Raw genomic sequence first — 27019 nt, 5'->3', positions numbered from 1 at the left:
CACTTCCCTGCAGATGCACAGTGTACCTCTCAATTCTTTGCTACAGTGAAACACAAAATTGTTAGCAAGGCAGATATTAGAGGATGACTCTTCTCCAGAACATGGTGTCAACTGCCCCAACACTCCTTCCAGACACAACTCTTAAAATATCCTTTTACACTCCACCACTGTAGATTGTGAGACTCATGCCTGAAAAACAATTCCTACAGGAGCTTTCCATCTACAGGTGGAAAGGAGACACGTTCAGAGGGAACCACCGTCTTCTGAAGAGAGCAGGCAGGGAACACAGAGCCTAAAAACAGAAGACCCATCCCTCCCAGGTTTGAGGATTGGGCTTGTTTTGTGCAACCTTCATCCACTCTCTCAAAAAAAATCCTCTCTTATATGGACACATAACATTTCTACTGATGAAAAGCTGGTTAACTAGCTTTGACTGGAATTATCGCCTGGGTGCTAATAAAGCCCATTATTACTGAAGACATCCATATAAAATTGAAAATTTAGAAATACAGAACTGAAACTACAGAACCTACAACTGTGGAATCACAGACAGTGACAAAAAAAGCAACAAATTTAACACTTATCACAAGGAATTACATGGGAAAGGCAGAAAGTAACAAAAAAGGGACTAAAGAGGAAAATTAATTAGCCACAAAAATAATTAAGCATGAATTTAAGAGTTGTCAGTGTTTTCCCTTCTTAGAAGATATTTGCATGTTACATTTAATTAATATCTGACTAGAAAAGTATAAATAAAGCACTTTCTACTGATGCAACCCAAAATAGTTTAAGCTTTTGCTCAAGTAGCTGAATTAAGTGCTCCATAAACTAAAAGTATATCGTGTGTTACACAGTAGATTAGAATAAAATATTGTGATGCAACAGAAATTAATCTCAATGAAACTGAGATTTTGTTACATTTGATAAAAACATGTAGCAAACAACAATAGAGGCACATAGTGAAGACTTCCGCTGTCACACCCATACAAGTACAGTCAAGGTCTATATTTGTATTGGCAGCAGAAAGTATCTGTCATTCCTGGAAATGCACAGGAGATGTACAAACAGGACGACAGGGAGTGGAACAACATGATCATGCACATCAGCTACACTGGCAGAAGGAAGGCTAGCTGGACCAAGAAACCCTGCAGCAGTCCAATGCATCTGGAGAAGTCCTGGTCTCCGGGATGGACTTTGGAACAGCAAGATACTTCTGTGCAACTATGAAGTTGAATCAACATCTTGACTATCAAAACATCGCTCTCCATTTTTCACTGTGCAAAATGATCTCCCTTTAAATTGTGCTGTTGATAAACCAAGTGACTGAAGTCTCTACGGTGCATACCTGAAGACAAACAGTATCTACAAAAACAGGTACACTCAGCTGAAAATTTTACTGGATTGGAGCATTTTGAGACTATTTTTAAGACTTTTTCCTGAATAAAACTTGAATTACTGGAGGAACAAGAAAAAAAACCACACAAATTGGGGTTGAAAATACACCCACAACACACTAGATGCAACCTAACAGTAAGGTAAAGAGAACATTAATATCCTAAATAAATGTTAAAATAAATGCAAATCAAAAATAATATCCATCATTTAAAGCATAATCATAAAATAAGGTCACTAAGAAACATAATTTGAAGAACTGACACTTCTAAATATACATCACGAAAACAACTATCTTCAGCAATCAAGCTATAATTATGTACTTAAAGTATAGATTTCTTCTGTTTATACGCTTCATTGAGCCAGACTCTCTGAAATTTTACTATATAGATGAGAATCTCTTATAGACAAAAATTAACCAACTCCATTACCCTAGACACTATAAACTTGTTCAAGTTTTCAATCCACTAGAAATTTAGCTTCCCTGTTAGCTAAGTTATGACCATAAAATGATACAGATGCACACAAAAAATCACTTTTTAATATATTCATTATACAGATTGAATATACATATTTGTATGTTAGAATGTCAGATATGAACAAATTTTGTATCATTTAAATTTTTTCATTAAGAGTTTCAACATGTTAGCTGTAAATATGCTCACATTTTTCTCTGCAATGATTAATGGAGGCAGAACAGAAATTATGCTTTAGAATAAATACAGTAACCATTGTTCTCTTCCCATTCCCCCACATTTCTTGCCTCCACGATCCTGTTAAAAACTGACGTTTAACTTTAAGTTAGCTATGCAATTTCTACAGAAACTTAATACCAGTAAGTACTGCAAAATAAATCAACATACTTTTTACTGCATACATATTTGAATCATAGAAATAATATTACAACAAGGAAAGATGATAATATACCTATCCATGTCAGATCTAAATGACATCTAATTAAAAAAAATCAGAACATTCAGGAAGCAAATGATGATGCAGAACCCAAATTACACCATTTGCTACAATTCTATCAACCAGCTGATTTTCATCAGTGAAAGATTATTATTATTACTATTATTTTATTTTTTTTAGAAAATTGAGTTCTTGACTTCTTGGCATTTCAGATCACCAAAAAAAATCAAATCAAATGAGGTTAATTACAATGATGAATGTTCAAACAATATGACCTGTGCCTGACTTTCTGATGCTGTTCGCTTGAGCAACCTAATTTGGTCCAGTTCTGGATGTCCCACAGAATTCTCAGTTAGAGACTGCACTGGGTTAGTTATGTTGTATCTGCCAGGCTGATAAAAACCATAATATTCTATTCTCTTTTCCCCTGAGCTTTCCAGCACCTTTAGTTTCTGTCTAAACCAAATAATTTTATAGGTTAGGAACAGGATCACAGCACATGCCAGAATGAAAAAGGCTAGCAAAATGTCAAAAGCCTGATTCAGCTTTTCAACCTGTTGTGTACAAAGTACAGATGTTTCTAATGATACAGGAGCAGCATCTGTTGGAAATAAACCTTCTCCTTCTACAGTTCTGTTAACAGGTATAATCCGTGCTGGTATTTTTACTGGTAATATTGATAATGTAGTTGCCTGTGATGGAATTTCAGCAGCATTTTCTTCATAAGGCAAAGGGTTAGCAGATGTAGCTGTAGTTCCTTCCCAGAAAGTAACGTATTTTGTATCCACATTAACAAACTGTTCCAATGTATTCTGCCTGTGTACCTTATGCCATGCCATCAGCAAAGTGGTAGGGCTGTGATGGATTTCTGTAGATCCTAGATTCCACGCTGCTTCTGGGCTGGCAGTGGGGCTACTGCAGTTTGCAAACTGAGTCCACCTAATGTAACGCAAAGGTCTGCCACGCATACTGAGGGGATTTTGACAGTGAATTTTAACAGAAATAGGAGATGATGCTAGCCAATTCAGCAATCCAAGCATTTTGCAGCTACAGTTCCAAGGGTTGTAGTTTACCTGTAGATGAGTTAAAGACACTAGGGGCTTGAGCACTTCAGGTTGCAACTCTGTAATATTATTAAATGCTAAACTGAGTATTTTAAGTGACTGTCCCATTTTTTCAAAGGTACCATCGCCAATACTGGTTATTTTATTTCTGTCTAACTGCAGATACATTAAATTGTTCAATAAAGTAAAAGTGCTGGAATTTATATTTTCTAAATCATTATAACTTAAGATTAACTGACTAAGATTATTTAATCCAAAAAAACCATTTGCAGAAATCTCTTTTAGCTTTACACTTTTTAAAGACAAATACCTAAGCTTGTTAAGTCCTTTAAATGCAAAACGGTGTATTGACTGAATAGGATTGTGAGACAAAGAAAGTCTTTCAAGGTTTTTGAGCCTTCCAATGGCATTTGATGGCACAAGTGTTAAATTGTTACCTTCAAGGAACAAATATACAAGGTTTTCAAGATGATAAAATGCTGAATCTGATATCCGTGAAATCTTATTATTGGCTAGATTAAGTGTTTGAAGACTTATCATTCCCAAGAAAGTTCCACTTCCAAGGACACTGAGGCGGTTTCTTTGAAGTGTTAAATATCTAACAGAAAGGAGATCACTAAATAATCCTCTGGAAACAAAAGCTATTTGATTATTCTGAAGGTACAAATAACGAAGATTGGAAAGACCTTCAAAGGTTCCTGGATCCAGGCGTTTAATATTATTGTTATCTAGATGCAGGTAGCACAGATTAGGGAGTTCCACAAAAGCTTTTGGGTGTACATATGAAATATTGGAATTTTCCATGTAAAGTGCAGCAACCTTCTGAAGACCTGTTAATTCATTTGGAATGACATGCGATATATTATTCCCACTGAGGTATACAAGAATTGCAGTTTTGGGGAAGTTCCGGGGGATGCTTGAAAGACCCAAGTTACGACAGGTAACTTGCCTCCCTGTGCAGAGCTGGCAAACAGCTGGACAGCCAAGTACCTCCTTCTGGAGGAGCAGCAAAAGAAAACCATTAAGGAGATATGGTAATGCTCCTGTGCAGGGTGGAAAACTTTGCAGTCCACACATATCCCTGTCTTTGTCCTTCTCACTCATCTCTGACTTCGCTAGTAGAGATAAAAAAAATTATGAATATTATTCATTTGAAATTATGGATTCTACTTGTACATTCTTTAAAAATACAGGCATTACTTTCAAGATTGTTATTTCATATATTCTCCTTGTGATGCCAAATAATTTCAAAAAAAACTTTTAAGTATCATGATTTTGAATTACAACAAATTTCAAAGTAAATGAACAGTGAAACAAATATACTGTCAAAATAGCTGGAAAATATGTAACCGGTTGCAGCACAAAAGCTGCCAAAATGACAGATTCTAGTAGATTCAAGATACTGCTTATTATTTATTTTTAACAGTTAAAAACGGCCAGGAACTTTTTCAATAGCAATCAAGTAAAAGTGCCAACTAAAACACTGTTCCTTTCATTTGCAGATCATTTTTAATTTAAATTTTGCTTTTATAAAGTTGTGTTACATTCAAAGTAAGCAAAAACAATTCCTTACCCCAAATCTGAAGTTCATTATTTCCGTTATTTACTTGTTTTGCAGTTTGTTAGGCTGTTACCAGTTGACTGACTATACTCATCTGCGAAACGTTAGTAAAAGCACTACTGTCGTGTGCTACAACTCTCACGTTTTTCCCCTGGATTTGTAACTGCTCACTCAGGAAACTAAGAAAGAAGTGGTTAAATTGAGGTTGCCATGGATACAGGAAACTGTCAGACAGGAAGTCATTTTATCTGTGCTTCAGAAGCATTGTTGGAAAGGAAATCTCAACTATTTGTTTCTAGAAAACCAAGAACTATCCTAATTTGTAACTGTTGCCTTTTTTTTTTTTTTATAAAACTACTGATTTTAAGTAGCAGAGCTCTAAAGAGTTTTTTCGAATATAGTTAGTTATAGCTATTACAATAAAGCATACCTACTTGTAACTACTATTGCCTTATCTGTAAATCCCAGCCAGAAAACAAAACATTCTATTAAACGAACAAACAACATTTATATTGTTCCATCTCTGTCCACAGAGCAAAATTGCTCCTCATGTAAGCAAAGTCCTGTGAAATATAGAACAGCAAGGTCTGGAAGGCAAGGCCTGAACCCGTGGCATGGTACCCGGGGCATGCCAGCCAGGCAAACCCCTCCAGAAAGCCCAGGGAAGCCTAGGAAATCTTGGAGATGAGAACTTCGCAACACAGTACTAAAAAGCTGTGTATTACATTTACATTACATATATAATTTACATATTCATGTATTTTGCAATAATAATAATATTACATGGTATTTCAGTCTTGATCCAGGCACTTAGTTAAGTTTCATGTTAGGACACTTTTTTTTAAGCAGACTTATCTGCACAGGTCTATGTATGTTCTAAAAGCCACATCCTACGTACATGGCTTTAATTTCCTTCAGTGTCCCTTGTGCAAATAAAGACTTTGTGCAAATATGAACTATAAATAGTCCCCCCACTTAAGTACCGGACATTACATCCCCAGTTTATCTGTCACAGGGACTAAACACTTGCAAAATCCAGAGACATATTCAAAGGGGGAGAGGACGAAACAATAAAAAGAGATGTAAAGTTAGAGATTAAATGTAAAAATAGAGTAACTATAAAATCACAGTTTATACTAACATGAGACACCTTGCTTAGCAAAATGAAGATAACAAAACCCATCAATGGCCAAACACAAGACAAACACAAGTCAAACACAAGAGACAAACACAAGACATTACAGGAGAATCAAGTAGCTTCAGCCACAAATATCTCACATCGGAAGCATGAGTTCACTTAAGAGGCAAAATGTCATCCAAAATATCTTTGTCTATAAAAATCCAAACTGAAATGCAGGAAGCACATGAGCCAAAGAACAGAACAGATAAAGACACACTTTTGAAGCGTCTTTCCTCCAAATTCTACCTAAAGAGTTTCTAAAGCTTTAAAAAAAGTTTTAACCATACACAACTGGCTTTACTAGCTTTTTATGTTTGAAATATAAAACACAAAACATTGTCAACTGATAAAGCTGTTCAAAAGCACCTAGAGTTGGGAGGAAGGGGAGTGTTTAAAAAAGAGACAAATTTAATCTTTAATTCTACCACTGTCAATCTCTCAAAATATCCAAACAAAATTAATAAATCAGCAGAACCAGTAGAATTGGTCCATGGGCCAATTTAGACAGACACTATCAGTTACAACCCAAAATTTGAACTTCATTTGCTTCTTTATTCTGAGACCATTAAACCAACAGGAAAACTAATTGTTCTTTAGCATTAACTATTCATTTTACATTCGATTTTTTAAACCATATTTAGCATTATTGTGGATGCAAGGGAAAGTAAAATAAAGTAGCATTTCATTTCTTTAAAGCAGCAAACACTGAAATAGTTTTGAACAGTTCCCATGATAATTAGGGAAATATCCCAGATATGGGAGAGAGCAGTTAGAATAATTGAAAAAGATTACTCAGATCAGATATAATCAAGTGAAGGAACAAAGCAGAGAAAGACTGCCCCAAAATGATAAGTTACTTCATACTCTGACCTACCCTACACTCCATACAGCTTATTTATACTGACATTTACTTGCATAAAGAAATTGTAAAAGTTATTTCTTACATGTTGTGTGAAAGAACTCCAAAGGACTGAAAGAAGTAAGTCCTGAGCTAAAAATGTTTTAAAGGACAAATACTAATAGATCTTGTGTTTTGAAAATGGGCAGAAAATTTGGAAGACTAAAATAATTACTGAAATTCCATGGGACATCAAATAGTATGAAAATTTAGAGAAAACAGTAGGGTATGGGCCAGATAAACAAAAGTTGGTACCCAGAAAGTTGCTGAATATCTCTGTGGTCTTGTACTAAAGGTGAATTATTGATACCAAAAAATATTTTGATCAAACTCTCAGTACCACAGTGGTCCTGAGTACATCACTGACTTTTTTGACCATCAGGTCCCACATACAAAATTATGAAGAAAAGTGTTAAGGTCATTGATCAATTCCCAGTAGTAATTCTGGGGAAAATCTTGTCCAGTACTCTGTAAGAAATGGCACCTAAAGTCCTGCAGATCTGATCTGACTGTAATTTCTAGGTATTATCTCATTAATAGTACACACTTAAAATACCTGAGAGGAGTATCTATTATGGAAAAAGAAAAACAACATGCTATGTAATTGATACCATTTGGGGGAAAACCATTAAAAATTGGTATAGGTATTTCTCAGACTCGCTAGTCCATAAGAAAAAAAAAAAAGAAAATTCTGTCATTAGTTTAAAACTATTAAGACAGCACTTAAGCAGAAAATCCCCAAACAGTTCATTAAAAAGAGCTCTGGCACCTCCAACAGTGACATATTTTATGCGCATATTTTGTTTTCCAGTGATAGAAAGAGCAAGTTTATTTACGAATATAGATAGCTTCCCATGGCGATACATTTATTTTTGAATCCTGAAGTGAATTTTATCTTAATACGTTAACATTATTGAAGCTCCTTGTGTTGTTTCTTTTAGCATATTAAAATCTTGTTCAATGACTCCTTGCCAATACAAGCATGAAGTCTGAACAACAGCGATTTGTCAAATTCTTCATAAAATGAAATGTCAAAGCAATTGAAAGAACACACAAGCATTACACCTAGTACAGCCCTTCCAAGCGACCTCTATTTTCTCACTAGCCAATACTAGATAAAAGTATGATTCAGGTAAGGATTTAATAAGAATAAAATAGTAATCTAACGCAAAATTATGAGGAGCAGAAAAACAAGTTCGAGTACAAAAGTTATAAATGTAACAAGTTCAAATGCAAGTTCAAAAGTTACCCACCTTTAAAATGTATTAAAGCCAGTTTTTGAAGAAGGATTTCATTTTCAATCATTACAAAGTTATGTTAAGCTCACACACTGAAGGAAAACCAATTCTTATGACTGCAACTATTCTTTTGAGCTTGTAAGAGTGAAATTGTCCATTTCCATCCCACTACATTATTTCACAAGAAACTGTATAGCACAGTAAAACTATGCGGGGGCAAAAGTTAAGAACGACCTGCATTGGATGCACTGTTCATATCCCAACACAGAATTCAGAAGAAAAATCTCAAGGTCAGTTGTTCTCCATTACCATTTCCCTTTATTTCTTTGCTATTGGAACGGTCAGTCCCCAAAAGAACTGCTTATTTTCCAACCCTGCTTATTTTCCATCTTCTTTTTGCTATTACCACTCTAATAATTCAGCAAGTACTTCCTCTTACAGGCCTTCTGCTTTTTTTTCTTCACAGGTGGGCTAAGATGCTCCTTGTTTTACTTCCAAATAGCTACCACTTTCTACCCACATCTTTCTCTTATGTTACATGTTAAAGCAATTTACAAGCTACAAACCCACTGCTTGGGTAGAATAGCCATCAACATTTAATCTCATTTTCACCTGGTTTCTTTCATCCAGTGCCACCTGCTATGGACATCTTGCTGATGTTAAGATACCAGGCCTCAACCCCCTCCCCCAACTCTCCTTTTTTTCCTCATTATCATTTCGAAAAAGTCTTGATTTGCTCCTTCAGTTACTGAAAATTTCTCCGTTCCACTGAGCACTACTCCACTCTTATATAACAGCAACTGTGATTATCATAAAGGGAGGACACAGGCACAGAAGCTGTAATACTAAATTAATAACCCAGAAAAAAACATTCCTGTTTAATAAAGGCACAGTATTAAACATTTATACATGTAAACATTTATCACAAAACCCATTTCAATCAATCTTTAACTTATTTTCCCTTTTATCCTTGGCATTTATATGCATATTTTTATTAAGTTATGAAAAGCAGGTTTTGCAACATACTGAGAAACAATAAGAAGAAAACTACAAAATTATTTTTCCCATTGAGAATAAGAAACTACACATACACCTCCCTTTTAGGAATCTTACTTCACTTTAAACTCTAGAAAAAATGACAGAAAGCTCGTACAAAACTAAGAGTAAAACTCTTACCTAGCAATAATTATTACACCAAAAAACATTTCTTACGCAAACCAACAACAAAAAATAAAGTCAGAGTGAGCAGTAACCTCGTGAATAAAACAATAACAAAGACTGGCCATTAATGAAATGCAGATATGTAATATGCTGAAAAAAAAAAGTATTTTTGGCTTTAGCCTCTAACTATTCACTACAATAATTAGTGAACTCTGATCAAACTAGAAAAGCAATACAAAATATACTTAATATGACTGCAATTAAAATCCAAAGATTTAAAGAACTCGATTCAAATAATTTCCCAAATTTCAACCAGAGTAGCTAATTAACTTTCTGGAAACTGATTCAAACCTAAATCCAATTGTACAGCTCTCAGCAGTACACCGCCTAACTTACCATACAGCACGGCCATGCACTTAGCATTAGCAACTGACAGCTTCTAAAAATTTTAGAAAAGGAAAGCATAAGCAGTTGGCACCTTCCCTGAAAACTACTAGAGAGAATATGTGTACACAAAAACCAAAAGCTACTTCTCCTTTAAAAATACAAATATTCTTTACGCTCCCACACTAGACATTCCTTTACAAAACATCAAGTTTTGATATTTCAAACAGTCACTTCTCCACCATTTTGATCAAGAAACATTGATTTTTAGGACACTACTTATTTGCAGAAGTACTTGAAGTGACGTGGATTGTGTTGTTAACCAGTTATGGCACCTTATTCAATCTTAAAAGTCCTGCACTGCTAAGTCACCAGAAATCTCAGCTGCTCTCCACCAATCTCAAACATCATGGAATATATGGCAAGATAACGAGCAGATGTACCAAAACAGATTAAAACAAACAGGTGGAAAACTAGCTACAAGTTTCTATTAACTATTTTTTAAAACCTATTACAATCTTGTGATTTCTGACTTAGACCTGACTTTAGCCAGGTAAATACATTTGCAAGTATGTAAACTACATATTACAAAGGATAAATAGTTTGAAGAAAGCTATTTTGACCATGTCTCAGAGTGTTTTCATACGACTTTAACACAGCAGCAGTTTAAGATTTATATTATATTTTTATGGTAAATAACAAGGTTACATTGTGTGATTTTTAACAGCACTTAAACAGCATTTAATCACCAGCCAATTGAACACAATGGTTTCAACATAATTTGCTATGATAGACGCAGCAACTTAGTTAAAGGTTCAAGAATGCCAAGGCTCATCTGAGACTTTCCAAATCCAGTCATGTGTTTCCAAAATCCCCCTTTTAGGGTGAATTACTCACCCTACTCCCTTCTCAGCGTTTGCAGACGAGCTTCTTCCTCAAGGAGTCAGCCCTGAGATGTGCTTCTCAGGGGTACCCTGAGAGGTATCCCAGCTCAGGGGGAGATCAAGGGTGCAGCCTTCAGCAGACCCTAGAGAGCTCAAAGGGGCTCTTTACTCAGGACTGCTATTTAGAGGACTGTGAGACTGACTAACAGTACTATCATCCCGGCTATGGTACAGATAAGGCAATTTCAGTATTTTCCACCAACCCTGCCACTCTGGTACCTTGCAGAATGTATGGCTCTGGTACTGCCCAGAGCCTGAGCAGCAGGGTTGGAGACACGATCAGGGAGTGCCTGTTCGTACTCACCCGTTAGGCCTGCTGCTCACTGGCAATGGAGGACTGATGTAACATCACTTAGTCCTGAACCACAGCTGAACTTCACCATGTAGATCAAGCCAGCCACAATCCCTGGAGAGCTCAAATTGGCTTTTCTCCAGCTGCTATATATTTTATAAGAAAAAGTGACTGACTTGTAGTCAAGCTCAGATTCCTTACCATGTTCTGGAACTCCAAATTGCAAGGAAGGATCACATCGAGGCCTACCATGGCTCAGAAGCCTGAGCAAGACTTATGTCAAATGCAGGAATAGAGTGGACCTGCCACAGACCATTAACAACTTTTTCGTCTTTTATATAATTAGAAGGTTTTATTTTAGGATGGAATAGATTTGTAAGAGTTTTAGGAAAGATTCCTGAAATCCTGTATTTATATAGGTCAAACAAAAACAAGATACTAGCTGCAGTCAATCCCTTATGACTACAGTTTAACTTTATTTTTCAGTAGCTCAGTTGCATTTAGTGACATAATCCCTTGACATTATTTGGTACACTTTTCAAACAAGCCTTATAGGCCTTACGGGAAATGTTCCTAACCAGTCCATAATAAAAACCAGTCCATAATAAAAACTCAGGTGTGGTGAAAAATTAATGAAGTTTTTGAACAAGGGAAGTTTAAACAGTATGTCCAATCTGCATCCTCTAGTCAATGCTTTGATGTCAAATACTAATTATGTAGGTGAACACACATTTCACTAAATAAATAAAAAAAGTGGGGAAGAAAGGGCAATGGCTTCAGTAGCGTATCCTTGTTTCTTTATTGAGATGATAAAATTAGTTATGTAACAAATTCTGACTTTATAAATGAGGATATATCCACCTTGAAGGAGAATATGACGTTATACTTATATTATTGGGTTCATGAGGGGTAGGTCCTGCTTAACAAATTTGATTTCCTTTTATGATAAGATCACCCATCTAGTCGATCAAGGGAAACCAGCTGATGGGATCTTTTTGGACTTCAGCAAAGCTTTTGACACGGTTTCCCATAGGATCCTACTCGACAAAATGTCCAGCATACAGCTAAACAAAAGCATCATACGATGGGTGAGCAATTGGCTGACGGGCAGGGCTCAAAGGGTTGTGGTAAATGGGGCCACATCTGGCTGGAGGATGGTCACTAGTGGGGTCCCTCAAGTCTCCATTTTAGGGCCAGCCCTCTTCAATGTTTTTATAAATGATTTGGATGTAGGACTGGAAGGTGTCCTCATATGACATATGAGGAGCGGCTGAGGTCACTGGGCCTGTTCAGCCTGGAGAAGAGGAGGCTGAAGGGGGACCTCACTGCAGTCTACAACTCCCTCGCGAGGGGCAGTGGAGAGGCAGGTGACCTATTCTCCGTTATCACCAGTGACAGGACCTGTGGGAACAGTGTTAAGCTGAGGCAGGGGAAGTTTAGGCTGGACATCAGGAAGAGGTTCTTCACCGAGGGGGTGGTCGCACACTGGAAGAGGCTCCCCAGTGAAGCAGTCACTGCACCGAGCCTGTCTGAATTTAAGAAGAGATTGGACTGTGCACTGAGTCACATGGTCTAAACTTTTGGGCAGACCTGTGCGGTGCCAGGAATTGGACTTGATGATCCTTATGGGTCCCTTCCAACTCAGGATATTCTATGATTCTATGATTATTATATGACTTTCTTGTTATGTCCTAGTATTACATATAGGCATCATCTTAAGAGGAAAATTAAATTTCTAACAAAGTAACTTTAAAAAATGACAAAGAAAAACTTCTGTAATAACCTAGTGAAGATTTATAATTGCAGACTATAAGTGCTTGTACTTGCTGAATGCCAATTATAATTGGCAGAAATCACACTGGCTGACATATCAGATTTGATACACAATGAAAAAATGCAGACATTCGTTTACACGAAGATTAGATACAAGTAGAGCAACCTGAAGAACCTCTTCAGCTCTTAGCCTCTTCTTTGCAGTAGTTTTTCCAGTCAAATATATTTGCATCAAAGGGAAAGAGTGAACACTGGAATCTGGAAATACTACTCAAGTGCCATAAATTAAAAAGAAAAAAGACTGGATAGATTCAAATGCTTTGTATTTCATACTTAGCAAAGTAAAGTCTCCGCTATTTTGGAGCTGTACCACTCTACACTGGTATGTCTAGCAAGAATGAACATACTCTCAAGCACCAAAATTAGTTGACCATTTTTGGAAGGCACTGACTTTAAGAATTTACAGCAGAAATAAATTAAAAACAGACAAAATACATTTTACAGGTGAGCTCTTAAAAAACCCTCAGGAACAGTAAGAAGTGGAACAAAGAAGCCCATTAGGAAATTACTACCTGCTTATTCTAACTTTAAATTGATTGCCGTAGTATTATTTAAGTCTTTAATATTTTGACTTAACTTCCTACCATTGGTTCTGTTGCTTTTTTTTTCCACTATCCTCCCCAAACTGTGTTATATGAAACTAACACATCTTTCCCTACACAGCATCATGAGAAATTTGAAAAAGAAATTCAACTGTAGTACCAGACTACTATGGTTTAAATTGACAGAGTAATCACAACTGCTCTCCACTTGAAAATGCTCATCAGGAATCAATATTAATAAGAGGTTACAGATGCCACTATTCAGATTTGGATAATTTATGTACAGCATGGTTCTATTTTATATAGATAACTCTTCATGGATATCACACAAATTCTATATTGAAGCTTACATTGACCTTTATTTAAGATCTAAAAAAAAACTACACCCACTTTCACAGAAAACAGTGAAAGGACAAGTATCAGAGGTGAGCAAAAACCTGCATAGCCTTAGAAGCGTCATGAAGCAAGAACAAATCCAATCCATTTTACTCTGACATATACTCTCTAAGACTGCTAAGGGAGAGTGGGTAACTAGCAGAAAAGCATGCTGCTTCTTTTTGCCCTTTTTTTTTTCCTTCAGTGAAAGCAGAGACTGATTATATCTGGGACCTCTTAAAAATCCAACCTGGACTACGAATCCCAGATGTTCACAAGCCTACTGCTCAGTATAAGCAAGCCATAGAGTCTAAGCTAGCAGCATTACATAGGACAGCACAATCTACAACGATCTCTTTTCAGTAGACACCCGTGTAAAACAAAGTGTGCTCCCAGACAAAATGATGTGATACAAAAATCCAGCAGTACTCAGTTCAGGCCAAAGAATTCTTGCAAATCCCATGGGATACATGTGTCATTCACTCAAAAACGCTAACAATTTGAGTGCCCAGATTCAAGACAGCAAATGAAGATAATTAGGTAACACTTACTTTATGCAAAAAAAAAAACAAATGAGTAAAACCAGGAAATTACTGCAAAGTGAAAAGGTGCTGCAATACTACTCAGGAAAGAAACAGTTATTGTTCTTTTTAATATTTTTTTTTTTAATATGAACTTCTAAAGACTAACACAATGTGCAGCTGCAAGTAGGAAGATAAACAGGATGCTGGATTGAAGGACTATATGCATGCATGATACAATGCAGTGGTACTGTTGCTACTAAAGATCTGTCATTCTATATGATGATATTGCTTACAAGACAGCTATATTTGGGCTAATAAACTGTCACTTTATAACCTGCTTAGGCCAACGATTTGGCCTGAGAACCACTGTGACCTACAACTGCAATGTAGCAATTTCCATCGTATCCACTCTAAAATCCTTTACTAATGCTAGGTGCAGTACAGATACCTATTTTCTCTACAGTGGAATCCTGAAACCTGCTAGCAGCACCCGCTATGGGAGTGAGCTGAGGGTGGAAACCTGCTCTGCAACAAGCAGAAACATATACATGGCTTTCCTGAGCAAGTCTGCCTCACTGCCATCCTCAGGAGACAAAATCCTGTTCAGCCTCAGCAGCTGAGAAATCTTGAACTGGCTTAGGAAATCCAAAGAAATGTCTAATCAGTAATCTGTTTGGAGAGGTAATTCAAAAGGCAAAATTACATAGCTTTTCTTGAGAAGGTTGTTTGTAAGAATTTAAGTATCCTGTTTAAATACAGTAGTTTAATATATTTTTGCTTAACTCTGCAAGTTGACTTGCAAAAGAACATTTTTTTTAAAATGAGTTTCAGATGTGAGATACAGCAAGCATATGTAATATAATTTCTATGAAATGCCAAAAACAGTGACTCACATTGTTAGGTAGAAGGAACAAGCGCTTGACAGAATCGATTTCACGTATTCAGTCTGAAGGTATGTTTGGCTCTGGCAGTCTATTAGTTGTACAGTAAAATTTTTGTAGCCTTTATAAAGATATGCCCACTGAAGAGAAGCTTTTTTTTTTTTTGAGAAGAGGCATTCTTAAGTAATTTGAATATCTGAAAACTAAAGCTGTCATTAGCAGAAGTTTTATTGCATTGAGGACTGCCAAAAATAATTTGCTCTTGCAGCAGGAAATTTGGAACGGCTGAAGGTAGTTCAAAATAACAAGGTTATCTAAAGCAAGTTTTTTCCTTCCTATCTTTACAAGAAACTTCACAGGAAGACAGGCATGTACTTCAGCAACTTAAATTTTAGCTAACACCTCTAAGAATGTTTCAAATACACTCATAAGTTTTAACACTTATGTCTGCTGAAAAGAACAAAAGCTTTCTCAAACCAGCTGCTTGGTTCACCTTTGGCTAAATATCTGTCCTGATGATCTGGGGAAAAAAATGAAAGCTTCTGTGCACACTAAAAGAAATGAAACCGCTAAGTTATACGTATAAGAGTTCCTTGATTTTTAGGTACCAACTACATACTCTACAGCTTTACAAATACTAACATAGCTTTAGGATTTGTAAGTAACGTCTAAATTATCATTGGAAAATACTTCAGACTTTTCAAGAAATCTAGCAGACCAAATGTTAACTCATGCAATACTGTATTCCTGACTTTCAAAGCAAACAAGAATACTTTGAGGGTACATATGACCTGAGCTCTCATCTAAACATGTATTACAAATGAATCCCTGTAGTGACAATTTAAAAGAGTAACTCTGTTCAGCATTTTCATTAAGAATTCTTTTTTTGTGTGTGCTTTTATCCACTAATGGCCATGGTCAGAGAAAGGGCAATACTATAAGCTAATCAGGGAAAAAACTGTTCCACAGTTTTTCCACAGTAACTCTTCCACTGAATGTCATTAAGTAGAAATACAGGATGAATGTTATGAACTACCCCTCAACCTGAAACAAGACTGAACAAACTCTATTCCCTAGAAGGGACATCAAAAGACTAACGAGCCAACTCAAAGAACCACATATGAGAGGTGCAGCTAATCCAATATTAATATGGGAACGTACGCTAAAAATTACTGTCAAAATTACCGTAGTTTCCTCACTTTTGCTGAATGACATTTTCAAAGAAGCTGAAAAAAGTTTACTGCTTTATTACTATGAATCCCAAGAAAAGATTAATATAATGTAGCATCAAAATTTTATCTTTTTAAGCTTCTTTAGCCCTAAATAAAGATGCAATAAAACTACTCATATTTGAATATTAATTTGCAATATTGTGAAAGGTCTTACAAACTATCTTAAGGGGCTTTGAAGAATTCTTTTTAATACATTTTTGCATTCTCTCACCCATTCAATGACGGTAGAAGTGAAAGCAATGCCAAAGCAGACAGTTTTCTTCTCTCTGGCTGAGTGATGTTATCCATGCGATCAACCCACATTTCAATCATGTTACCAAGAATTTGGTCCAACTGCAAAGGGAAACAATTACATAAATATGACAGAAGTTGAAGCAAGTGATGTTATTTTTATTTTTTGGCGTGTCCCCCCACCCCCCTTTAAAATTATTAATTGATCATACTTCCAGGTCTTGAACCACCCTTACCATTGTAACCTTGAAGTTACAAATGCATTTAGTTCACAGACAGAGCACAGATTCAGAACACTGAATTACTCAGTTTTCATATGGGAATCTTACCACATGTAAACAACATGAATTTACTCTTTTTAGAAAAACAAAAACAAAAAAACACTTTCACCAGTGGCAGAGACTTGTCTTTTTCTGTTTAAACCTGAAGATAAGAAAATTATTAAATTCCTCTTCAAGACATAGCAAAACACTTGTAGCAAAGGAGCCTCAATAACCTGATCATTGAAAACTGAGCACATTGAACCAGCTGTTCTAGAAACCATCACTGGTGAATGGTTGAACCACTGTCCCTCGTACAAAACCATCAAGGTGCAACAAGGAAAGCAACTCTCACCCTGAAACATCATGCAAACTAAGAGGGCTTATAAAGATCATAGCGGGATACAGCAAGAAGAAAATCTAGAGATTGTATAAAATTTCCTATGAGATGTTTTAAGCGAATTGTGGGAACACATAAAACTTGGTACAGGAGTTCAGGGGAAGGAACAAAGCAGGAGAAAGGGAACATGCTTGTACTGGGGAGGAACAAGCACTGAAAACACAGGGAAATTTTTTTTCACGTCAAAAGAATGCAAGATTTCCACATGAAATACTGTTGAAATACCAAGACAAGCATCCTCACCTCCTGACCCAATTCACATGCCATCTGATTCAAAAGTAATGAAAAAAAACTTGTATTTTGTAGTAGAACTCTACCCATGACACCCAGATAAGTAGACATCAACATTGGGTATCTCTGAAACAAAAGTAAACAAGAACAAAGTGTATTTAGTTCAATCGAGTGTTAAAAATACTTAACATACAGCACAGAAATGCATGGAAAACATTTACATGCATCCTTTATGCATTTTATTAAAGTATAATTTTAAATGTTCATAGAACACAATATTGAGCAATAGTTACCAAGGAGTATACTGACACTTACGAAATGAGAAACATGGCAATCCACGGTCTGTTTCACTCAAACAGCCATGACAACAACCAAAATGATTTTACTATATATATTTAAAAGTCAGAAGCTTGAAAATAAGCAATATACTTCATTGTTAAAAAAATAATTCTTAAAATTGATTATGGTTCCAAAATACTGTTTAAAATTTTAGTAACAATAAACACAGCTAGTATTTCAGAAGTTGTTACTTACTGCTCTGAGAGAACCTATAAGCATTTGCCAAAATCTAGTTTGCAAGTGTCTCAAAAATTAACTGGATACAGTAATAAACAACTTAGTTTATTATCTTTTGTTATTTTCATTTTAAAAGAACCTACAGATAAATCCAACATCTAATAATGTAAGTATTTTGCAGAACTGCCTACTGGAAAAACAAAACGCCAACATTTACCTGAAAATGTTAACACATTTTTGTTAACCTGTTCAAAGCCTTTTTTTTTGGTTTGTACCGCAAAAATAAAACTGTTAAGCAATATTACTTGGTCTAATCTTGGAAATATGTTAGTTAACTTGATCACAGTAAGAGTCAAATATTGATAAAAAAAGCAGATGTTTTGATCGAAGAGGTCAGAAGCATAGAGAACTTCACCCACCAGTTCTGCCAGTAAAAATCTTTTTTCCTCCTACTATCAATACTTGGTTAAAGCATATTTGGTTTTACTCTTTTCTGTCCAACATGGAAATTTGTTGAAGGCACAGAGAAAAAGAAAACATGTAAGTAAACAAAATATGAAAGTTGCTTCCACCTTACATAAATCATTCTCACATTCTTCAGCTCTCATATTAGTTATGTCAATTGGAAAAAAAAAAAAAAAGGTCAAGTCATTCCTCTCCCTACATTCCAGCTTGTTTTTCTCTGATGCGTGTACACTTAAAAGTAAGTAGTATATCACAAAAACGGCACAACAAAAAGCCCTAATACCTACAAAGCACCTAAATGCTACCAGTGTAGTCATAGCACATTTTCAGTGTTAAAAGTGAAGGAACAGAACAATAAAACTTGTGGTATTTTATTATAATGAACATTAGATGACAAAAGTGATGAATAGATTCAACTCTTATGCTACCATTTTTACTACATATAGACTTTGAAAATAGCTGTCAAAGATCTATCAGATGGACTTAAAACTAGAGAAAAAGAGAAATACCAACACGAGATAACTGGGCCAGACAATTGAAGGTACTTTCCTGTTCAAAAGGTAGAGAGGACAAAAAGAATAACTCTTACCTCCCCATCTATAATCCCTTTGAATACTGACGGCAAAAGGGGCTGAAACATTTGAGGACCCAAAACAGGATTTACTTTCAGGACGTTTTCCACAACCTTAAGAACAAAATTAAATTCGATAATAAATACATTTAAAAATCATAACTGAAACTTTAAAACTACATATACCGATCTATAAATAAAACTCTGGTAAGATGTTTACCATTAACAAAACCCAGGACTGCTGAAAGTACGTTCCAGTTAAGTGCTCTGCAAACCTGACCTGCTTTCATTCTCACATGGAAAACTGACATGAGAAGCCAAACCAAGGGTCCCATCTAGACAAGCACCTCCTCATCAGCCTCATTCTGACTCTGGCAAAGCTAGCAAGGCTGGGCTCCAGGAAAAGCAGCCTGATGAGGTACGCTGGAAGGGAGGAGTCCCAGCAGTTTAAGGCTTATTACTGTACCTTTGTTCAGTCACTTTTTTGGGGGAGGAAAAGGGGAACCATTGATTAGATCGTACCATCACTTTGCATGTTGTAACTGCAAGTGATCTCATATACGCTATTCTAAGTACCTGGCTCTGGCTCCCAGTTTTTACATTCTTAACTCATTGTTTCTCAGCTCTCTCTTTTCCCATGAGATGTTCCCTGAAGTAATTTTTTTCCTCCACTCTTTGGGCTTTCTCCTCCCAAGCTGCTTGTGCTCTCCTAGTGCAGAGATGTGTGGTTTCTGTCCTTACTATCCATGCACACATGTATAACAAAGGAAGAATGGGGCAACAACACAAAAGGTTTCCTTTTTCCACAGCCTTTCAGTTTAGGGGAACTTCCACACAGAAATTCTTGTCTAGTCTCCCCTGAATCCGCATACATGTAAAAATCCTGATGCTTGAAGAAACAGCATTTTATATTCCCCTTCCTTTAATTATTTTTTTTATTTTTTTATTTTTTATTTTATTTCTTGCCTTGAACAAGATGTTTTTTCAATGCCTCTCAATTTTGTAGACTTTTAACATACTGTTGTATGTGGGGCCAACAAAACCTTTCTCCCTGCTCATCTCTTCTGGGGACTTGAAGATTTGGCTGAATCATTTGTTCCTTGTACAGAATCTTTTCAAACCTTTGATAGTCTTACTTGCTTTTACCTGAGCTTTTTCTGAGTTCTGCTTAAACCTTTTTGAGATTAAGACAACAGAGCTTTACATAGTATGATACCTAAGCAAATCATTGATCTTTCCAGGAGCACAAAAAAACATTGTTTTGTTCCCTATTCCTCCCAATACCTCCTAGGGTTTTTGTTTGTTCATTTGTCTTCTTTTTGACTGCTATTTCATTAATGGTTCTGTGGAGATAAAAAGATCATTGGGTCCTGAGCAGTAATGACTAACTCAGAGCTGACTCCTTTAGGTAAGACAAGACTGTTTTTTCCCCAGATGCGTAGTTGCAAGTAGCAAATTTCTGCTACTTAAGTGTTCATTCCAAGATTTTATTTAAAATTGATAAAAACCACGTCATTTATTTTCAACAAATTATGAATTTAGAAAAAAAAAGAAAACAACTCTTAGAAAAAGGAGAAGACATCAATAACAGTAAAAATCACTGCCTTTAATATAGCCTTTTTCAACTTCCCTTTATCCTGTCCTGTAATCTTAGGGAGGAAAAAATAATCCTATCTGGGCAATAGGAATGATGGCTACCGCAGGGAACCAGCATTAAATGCTGGAAAGACACCTGAATTCCTGAAAATGTAAAATCTACTTCATGTAACTTAATCACCAAATTGTAGCACTGCAAGCATATCAGTTATTAATGAGAGCTCTCTTCCATGCACACTGAAACAATATAACCAATTATTTTTTTTAAAAAGTATTCCCGTGTTAATTAATACAAAATACAGCATAAAAAAAATGCATTAGATCAAAATTACTTTCTCAAGGTTGCCCACTCTTCCTCTTAAGATTGGTTTAGAAAGAGTTATGCTGTATAAAGATACATTTAAAACTAAAAAAAAACTTATAATTAAATGTTAATAAAACAGCAGTAGACATGCCTATGTTGATCATATTAATATGTAAAAGAAAGTCAGAAAATCAAGGTAAAAATGCCTATCAATTCCTATGGTGCATAAATAGAATTTTATAGCTTATGACTGTGAAGTAATCTTTTATAAAAATGTGAAATTTCTATGTTTATTTCTATATAGTTAAGCAATTATCACAAGTATAAACACTAAAATGAAGTTCTAGAGAAATAAATATTAGATTCAAGAAGAGCAGACATTTTGTTAAGGCAGTCAGTCTAACTGCTTGTAAAAACTGGAAAAGTAGCATAAAAACAAGTATGAATGTATTTAACTGATAACATTTTGAAATAAAAAACATTTCTCACACCAAAGAATTTGCAGGAATTGGTATCACGACTAAATCTGAAATAATCAAGGCCTGACTGCATTGCAGTCACAGAAGCCAGGTAAAACAATCTGTACTTAATTAGCTGTAGCATATGTATTTCTAAACTACATTTGCAAATGCTTTTGTGTGTTCAGCTACAGTCCATAGATTCAGATTACATTCTGTCAATCTGGTAGTATGTCAGTATTGCCCAGTTTAAAGTGCAGAATAATTCTGGCTAAGCACACATCTTTAAACATGATTTCACTTCTAAAATATTCCTGTAGTGCTCATCCTGAACCTCAGCAATGCTAATGATAATTTTTTATTGGCAAATTTATTTAATTTGTTACTTACAACAAATCATTTTGTCAATTCTGTACTCTTTATAGTGTCCCCCACTATTTATGCATTTTATTGCTTCTAGCACTGTTTATTCTCTTCTTGATATTTAAGTAGCAGAAGTGGCTACTAAACGTGGTGACAGAGACTTTACAACTCTCATTGACTTTCAAATAACACTGATGCATGTTTTTTCCTTAAATACATGGATTTTTTTTATAGTTTGTTTAACACAATGATTACTTAAACCACTACACTCTAGCTAGACAATCCATGAAATTTAGTTAATATTTTGTCAAACCAATAAGCCTTAGAGGCCTACGGACAAATTAATTATTCTTAGATCTAACACATGCTCAAGTATCTAGCAATACCAAAAATCACAATACAATATATATACAACAAAATTAGGTCATTTACTATGTTAAGCAAGTCAACTATAAAATATTTCTAGTTAACTTTTTTCCAAGTGATTTCCTTCAACTTCTTATCTACTTATTCATGACAGTTACTGCTTGACTGACTCAGACAGCCAAAGAGAAAAAGGAAAAATAGTGAAAACTAGAAGTATGTCAAAATTCAACATACATAGACCTCGTACTTTAAAGGAATTTCTCTTTAATAAATAAAATAATGATTAAATACTTGCACTCAAGAGTTATGGCTTTTTTTCATGAGCTATGTAACAGTAAATTTAATGATTTGAGAAATTAAGCAAGAACTGTGTTTCAGCTCCTCCCTTTTAGTGGATGGCCAACAGCTTCGTTTAAATAGATGCTTGCTCTTGGAGATTAAGCTCAAGAGTCAGAACTTGCTAATGCATGCAGGATTACTTCATGAAGTCTGCAACTGGATATGATAAGATATTTAAATTAATGTTTTTAAAGACAAAAAGCACAAAAGAAAAAAATGGTTGAGAAATTATAATCTTGCATTTCCTGTACAATACCTCCTCCCCCCAAAGAGATTATATTACTTATTTATAGTGAATTTTGATGTCACACACTGGCAAGTTTGATTGATGCCACACACTGGCAAGTTTGATAAAGGAGGCCACCAGCCTTCCCATAAAATCTTGTCAAGGTAATTTAGTAGATACAGTTGGTCAATTTTGGATTATGGAGTAGAAAATAAGAAAAAGATGGATGCTAAATAAGATTGGAAAGATTCCTGCAGGAAAGATACATAAATGTACACTACATGTCTAAAAGTATATTATTATAACAGCTTGATTACATACAAGACTTGGACAGGCTTCAGTTTTCAAATTTAAGACAAAAAATTGCTATAGGCAGCAATGAACCGTATGTGTAATCTTTCCTTGCTTTCACTAGAGTTGAAAAGCAGTTGTAACACTAACCTTGCAGGTCCTTAAAAAACACTGGTGTTGAGTTATGCATAGAAATAATGATAGGATAAAACAGCAAGAGCAGCACATAATTGAAAAGACTCAGACATTACTCCCTAAGAAGGAAAAACTTTTTCCTGCAGAGAAAACACGTACTATGTACCACTAAGGTAAAACATGTATTAAGGGGCTCTAATTTGCATACCAAGTGATACTGGGGACAATTCAGATTGCTAATTCTGTTGGAAGTATTGGGAATTTGCTAGGCGTAGTGCATCCAACATGTTTTTCAGTTGCATGTGGACCCAAGTAAAAGGTCCAGCACAGAAGGATTGTTAATAAACGCATTTTACTAGATAAAGACTTCACCATTTAATTAACGGCACTGAGACTGATTTCAACAAGCTGCTTATGAAACTCTGTGGATACTTAGAGGCTAGCAGCCAAAACATGTGCTCCTGAAATCCCAACAAAAGAGGCTCCTTCCTGTAGATGAAAGAGTCTGTCGCACACCTCTGAAATAATACAGTTGTTTAGTTCTTGTTTAAAATCTGGAACCAATTTGTTAACCTGACAACACGGAGAACAAAGGCCGCCTGAGGGAAAAAAGAGTCATAAATGCCTTTCCTTTCTCATTTATATACGTAAGTGACTTATGACACTTTGCTCAGGAGAACAAGGTACACATTTAGCAGCCTAATACAACACCTAGAGAAGTACAAGGCCATCCAAGACTCAAATCGGTAATCGAAAAGACCAAGGAGATATATAGATATTGTCATCATTAAAACACAGTGTGGTATGTTCACCAATGATACTGATGTGCAGACCACCAAGAGCAACAAAAGTATCTTCTAATTATTGGTAAACCTATTTTCGAGCTAACAGAACAGACAGAGGTTTAAAACTGATAGAATGTTTCCAAAAAGTCTCTCTTGGCAATGTTCAAACTCCCAAGAAAAACTCATTACTTGCCAACACTACCAGACAAGTTCAGTTTTCTTAATAAAGTGATGTTGTTCAAAAACTTGTTGAATAGGACTTCTATCACATAGGGGAAGAGTTTTCTTTATTGCAGGATTACTTTATAGACTAAAACTATCTAAAGTAAATTGTTGTAAGCAATAACTTTATTGCTCTTGAATCTAAATGAAGCAGTAGTTAAAATATCAAGAATCTGAGTTTTTGAAGTCCTGTATCTCAGAAGAATTTTCAAAGTGACCACAAAAGTCAGAACTTCTTTGACAAGAGGATTAACATTTGTTTGATACAACCTCCTCCAGAAGAGAAAAAGGTATTCATTTACCTAACACATTTGACAGTTATGAGTTACTGTAAGACAGATGGATTTGTTCTCATGCTCTGTAATCCTCTCATTCTCCTTAGACACTAACCACTGCAACTGACAGAATAATTTAGCAACCATTTCAATTGTCTTAAGATGTGCATTAATACAGTCATCATACACACACAGAGAAAACCTATTTAAGCCACTTTTGATTGCTTTAGATCTCCTCTCCTTTTTCTTTTATACACTACTCAGAGTAATTCTGTTACTACCCCAATACTAATTTTGTTCATTAGGTCTCTCCCCTTTATTTCCTTTTTATGTGTGTGTGTGCCTTATTTCTGTGGATTTGTTTACAGTATCACTTATCTTTGGATAAGAACAGCAGAAAAAAACACATTGCTTAATCTCTCAGATAATTAGAAAATCAAGTCGCATCAAGCCTCAGCAATCTTGTAATAAATTGTCTTATCAGTCCAAATTAAGATTCTTCAATCTTATGCTTTTATTTACTGCTCTAATGCCTATTTTCAACCCAGCCAAAGCTGTTCGTAACACAGTATTTCAGAACACTCCCTCATTTGTTTCTAATATTTCTTTTTTTTTTGTTGTTGCTCAACACATCAGTATGATGCCTGAGAAAACTTTTTTTAGAATACAAATATTTACATTGATATTTCAGTTATCCCTTTGGGATCAGGCATACTAAGAAGGTGTTCAAATTACAGTGGACAAACTGTGGCTAATGTAAGGTCACACTGGAGCCAAGAGGATAAATATGTCATATTACTAGTGTTATTTCATTTTAAGGTTCAGATTAAAAGCTGCAATATCATGTATTTGCCCAACAACAGACTCTAAATAATACCATCAATGGATAGGTATTAGCATTTTAAGCTACAAAGCTCGAGTCCGTACGCTCCCCCCAGCAGCAATTATAAACAGAGGAGGACTATTAACTCCTCCTGTTGTTTCCCTGTCCACAGCCTCTTTCTGCAAGTAGTTGTGCAACCCAAAGAGATAGGTGAGATTTTAATTTTTGCCTCTGTTGTGTTTATAATGAACTGGACTTCATAACCAACATAAAGTTCCTAGTAAGTACTTCCACTGAAAATGTAAGTAGTAATAAACTACAGTTACTATTCTGTATAGTATACCATTCTGTACTACTACTAAAGTTCTTATTCTAACTTTATTTCCTCTTGAAGCTCTTCAAAAGGAATATTTGAAGGGTCAGATTTAATATTTTAAATGCTTATGAATTTCATAGGATCTCTTGCATAATACCATTTGAAGTTTGTGTGGAAATAGTGTTGTTTTTTTTAATGATTTAAAAAACATCTAGCAATTCCATCTAAGCAGCTGTTGCTATTACAAAGTAACATATGACAAAAGCAAAGATAGGCTGAACATCATGTCACAGTACAAACTTAAGTGTGCTACACAAATCAATGTGATAGAGAGTACGTACATGATAAAGAGTATGTATATTCAGTATTTAGTAAATACTGGCCCAAGAGCTATTAAATTCTAGCAATTGTACAGAAATGCAGGAAAAAGTAAATTTTGAAGCTTTGTGCTTATTTAATAATAAAATCACAAAGACTCATCACTTCAGCCTTATATTTCCAGTTACAAAACTTTAACTCTGATTATTATTCTTATTGGTATTAAATACTCAGAAGTAAAATTAATTTATGACCAAATGGATCAATTACGATTCACAGGGTACAGATGTATCTCAGATTTGGATTGTTAGATATGGCAATTAGGTAGTTATCTATCTTTACATATAATGATTAGAAACACTCAAAATGAACCTACATTATTGATGTGTGCTGAATGATTTTGAAAATTTTTAGGGTTGAATCATTTCTTTATGTTGCATTTTGAACCAAATAATGGAAAATATTTTTTTGAATTCTGAATCAAGCTGAAAAAACAAATAGGACAACTTTTAAAACTTATTAACCATCTTAATTTTGCCTTCTTATTTGTAATTACAAGTGTGGGTACTTTTCATGTTGTCTTCTCCATTTTATAATTCAACTAGAATTGAATAGCTTTGATAAATTTTCTTCATCTTCCCTTAGTCACCAATATTCACAGATTAAATCAAGTTACCTTAAACATAAACATAATCTTTGTTTTGCAACTCAATGTCCTCAAGGTTTTCTAAGGATAGCATCATCTTTGCCATATAGTGATTGGTCATCTGGCTGTTTAAATGTGCTGCTACCATGCTGCAAAATAAACTGCTTTCATGAGGGTGCAAGCCCTCACTAACCTTCTTTCTGTAACAATCTATGTGAAGTGGAGATCTCAGACTTTAAATCAATTCATAAAAAGATTATTTTACTCAAACTTTACTTAAATGTACTTAGAAACATCTTGAAATCACATGACTTAAAGCATTGCAGATATGGTACAGGAACACCAAGTGCATCAACTAATTATCATAGAATCATCTTTTACAGCGCTCTGTATGGGACAATACTAGCCTTCTCTTGGTAAAATATATATATTTTTTTGAAAATACATGTGTGCATGTATACACGCTCCC

The 27019-nt window shown here is 35.2% G+C and overlaps 2 protein-coding genes across 9 annotated transcripts in view; both read right to left on the bottom strand.

Annotated features, from left to right (window-relative positions):
• Nucleotides 1-27019, bottom strand: part of IPO11 (importin 11) — a 110332-nt gene that overhangs the window by 17414 nt on the left and 65899 nt on the right. For all 8 annotated transcript variants that reach the window (XM_066988839.1, XM_066988841.1, XM_066988838.1 and 5 more), the window contains 3 exons: nucleotides 19106-19201; nucleotides 17548-17661; nucleotides 16625-16746 (listed from right to left, as the gene is read on the bottom strand). In XM_066988839.1, coding sequence (XP_066844940.1) covers nucleotides 16625-16746; nucleotides 17548-17661; nucleotides 19106-19201 — 332 coding nt within the window. The remainder of the gene's footprint in view (nucleotides 1-16624; nucleotides 16747-17547; nucleotides 17662-19105; nucleotides 19202-27019) is intronic.
• LRRC70 (leucine rich repeat containing 70) lies at nucleotides 1914-16615 on the bottom strand. Its single transcript, XM_048055130.2, has 2 exons — nucleotides 4942-16615; nucleotides 1914-4483 (listed from the first exon to the last, which is right to left on the bottom strand). The coding sequence occupies exon 2, from the start codon at nucleotides 4470-4472 to the stop codon at nucleotides 2550-2552; it is 1923 nt and encodes a 640-aa protein (XP_047911087.2). The 5' UTR covers nucleotides 4473-4483; nucleotides 4942-16615; the 3' UTR covers nucleotides 1914-2549.

The sequence above is a fragment of the Anser cygnoides genome, chromosome Z (genome assembly GCF_040182565.1).
Source record: "Anser cygnoides isolate HZ-2024a breed goose chromosome Z, Taihu_goose_T2T_genome, whole genome shotgun sequence".
NCBI lineage: Eukaryota > Metazoa > Chordata > Aves > Anseriformes > Anatidae > Anser > Anser cygnoides.
This window is presented reverse-complemented; position numbering and strand designations above follow the sequence as displayed.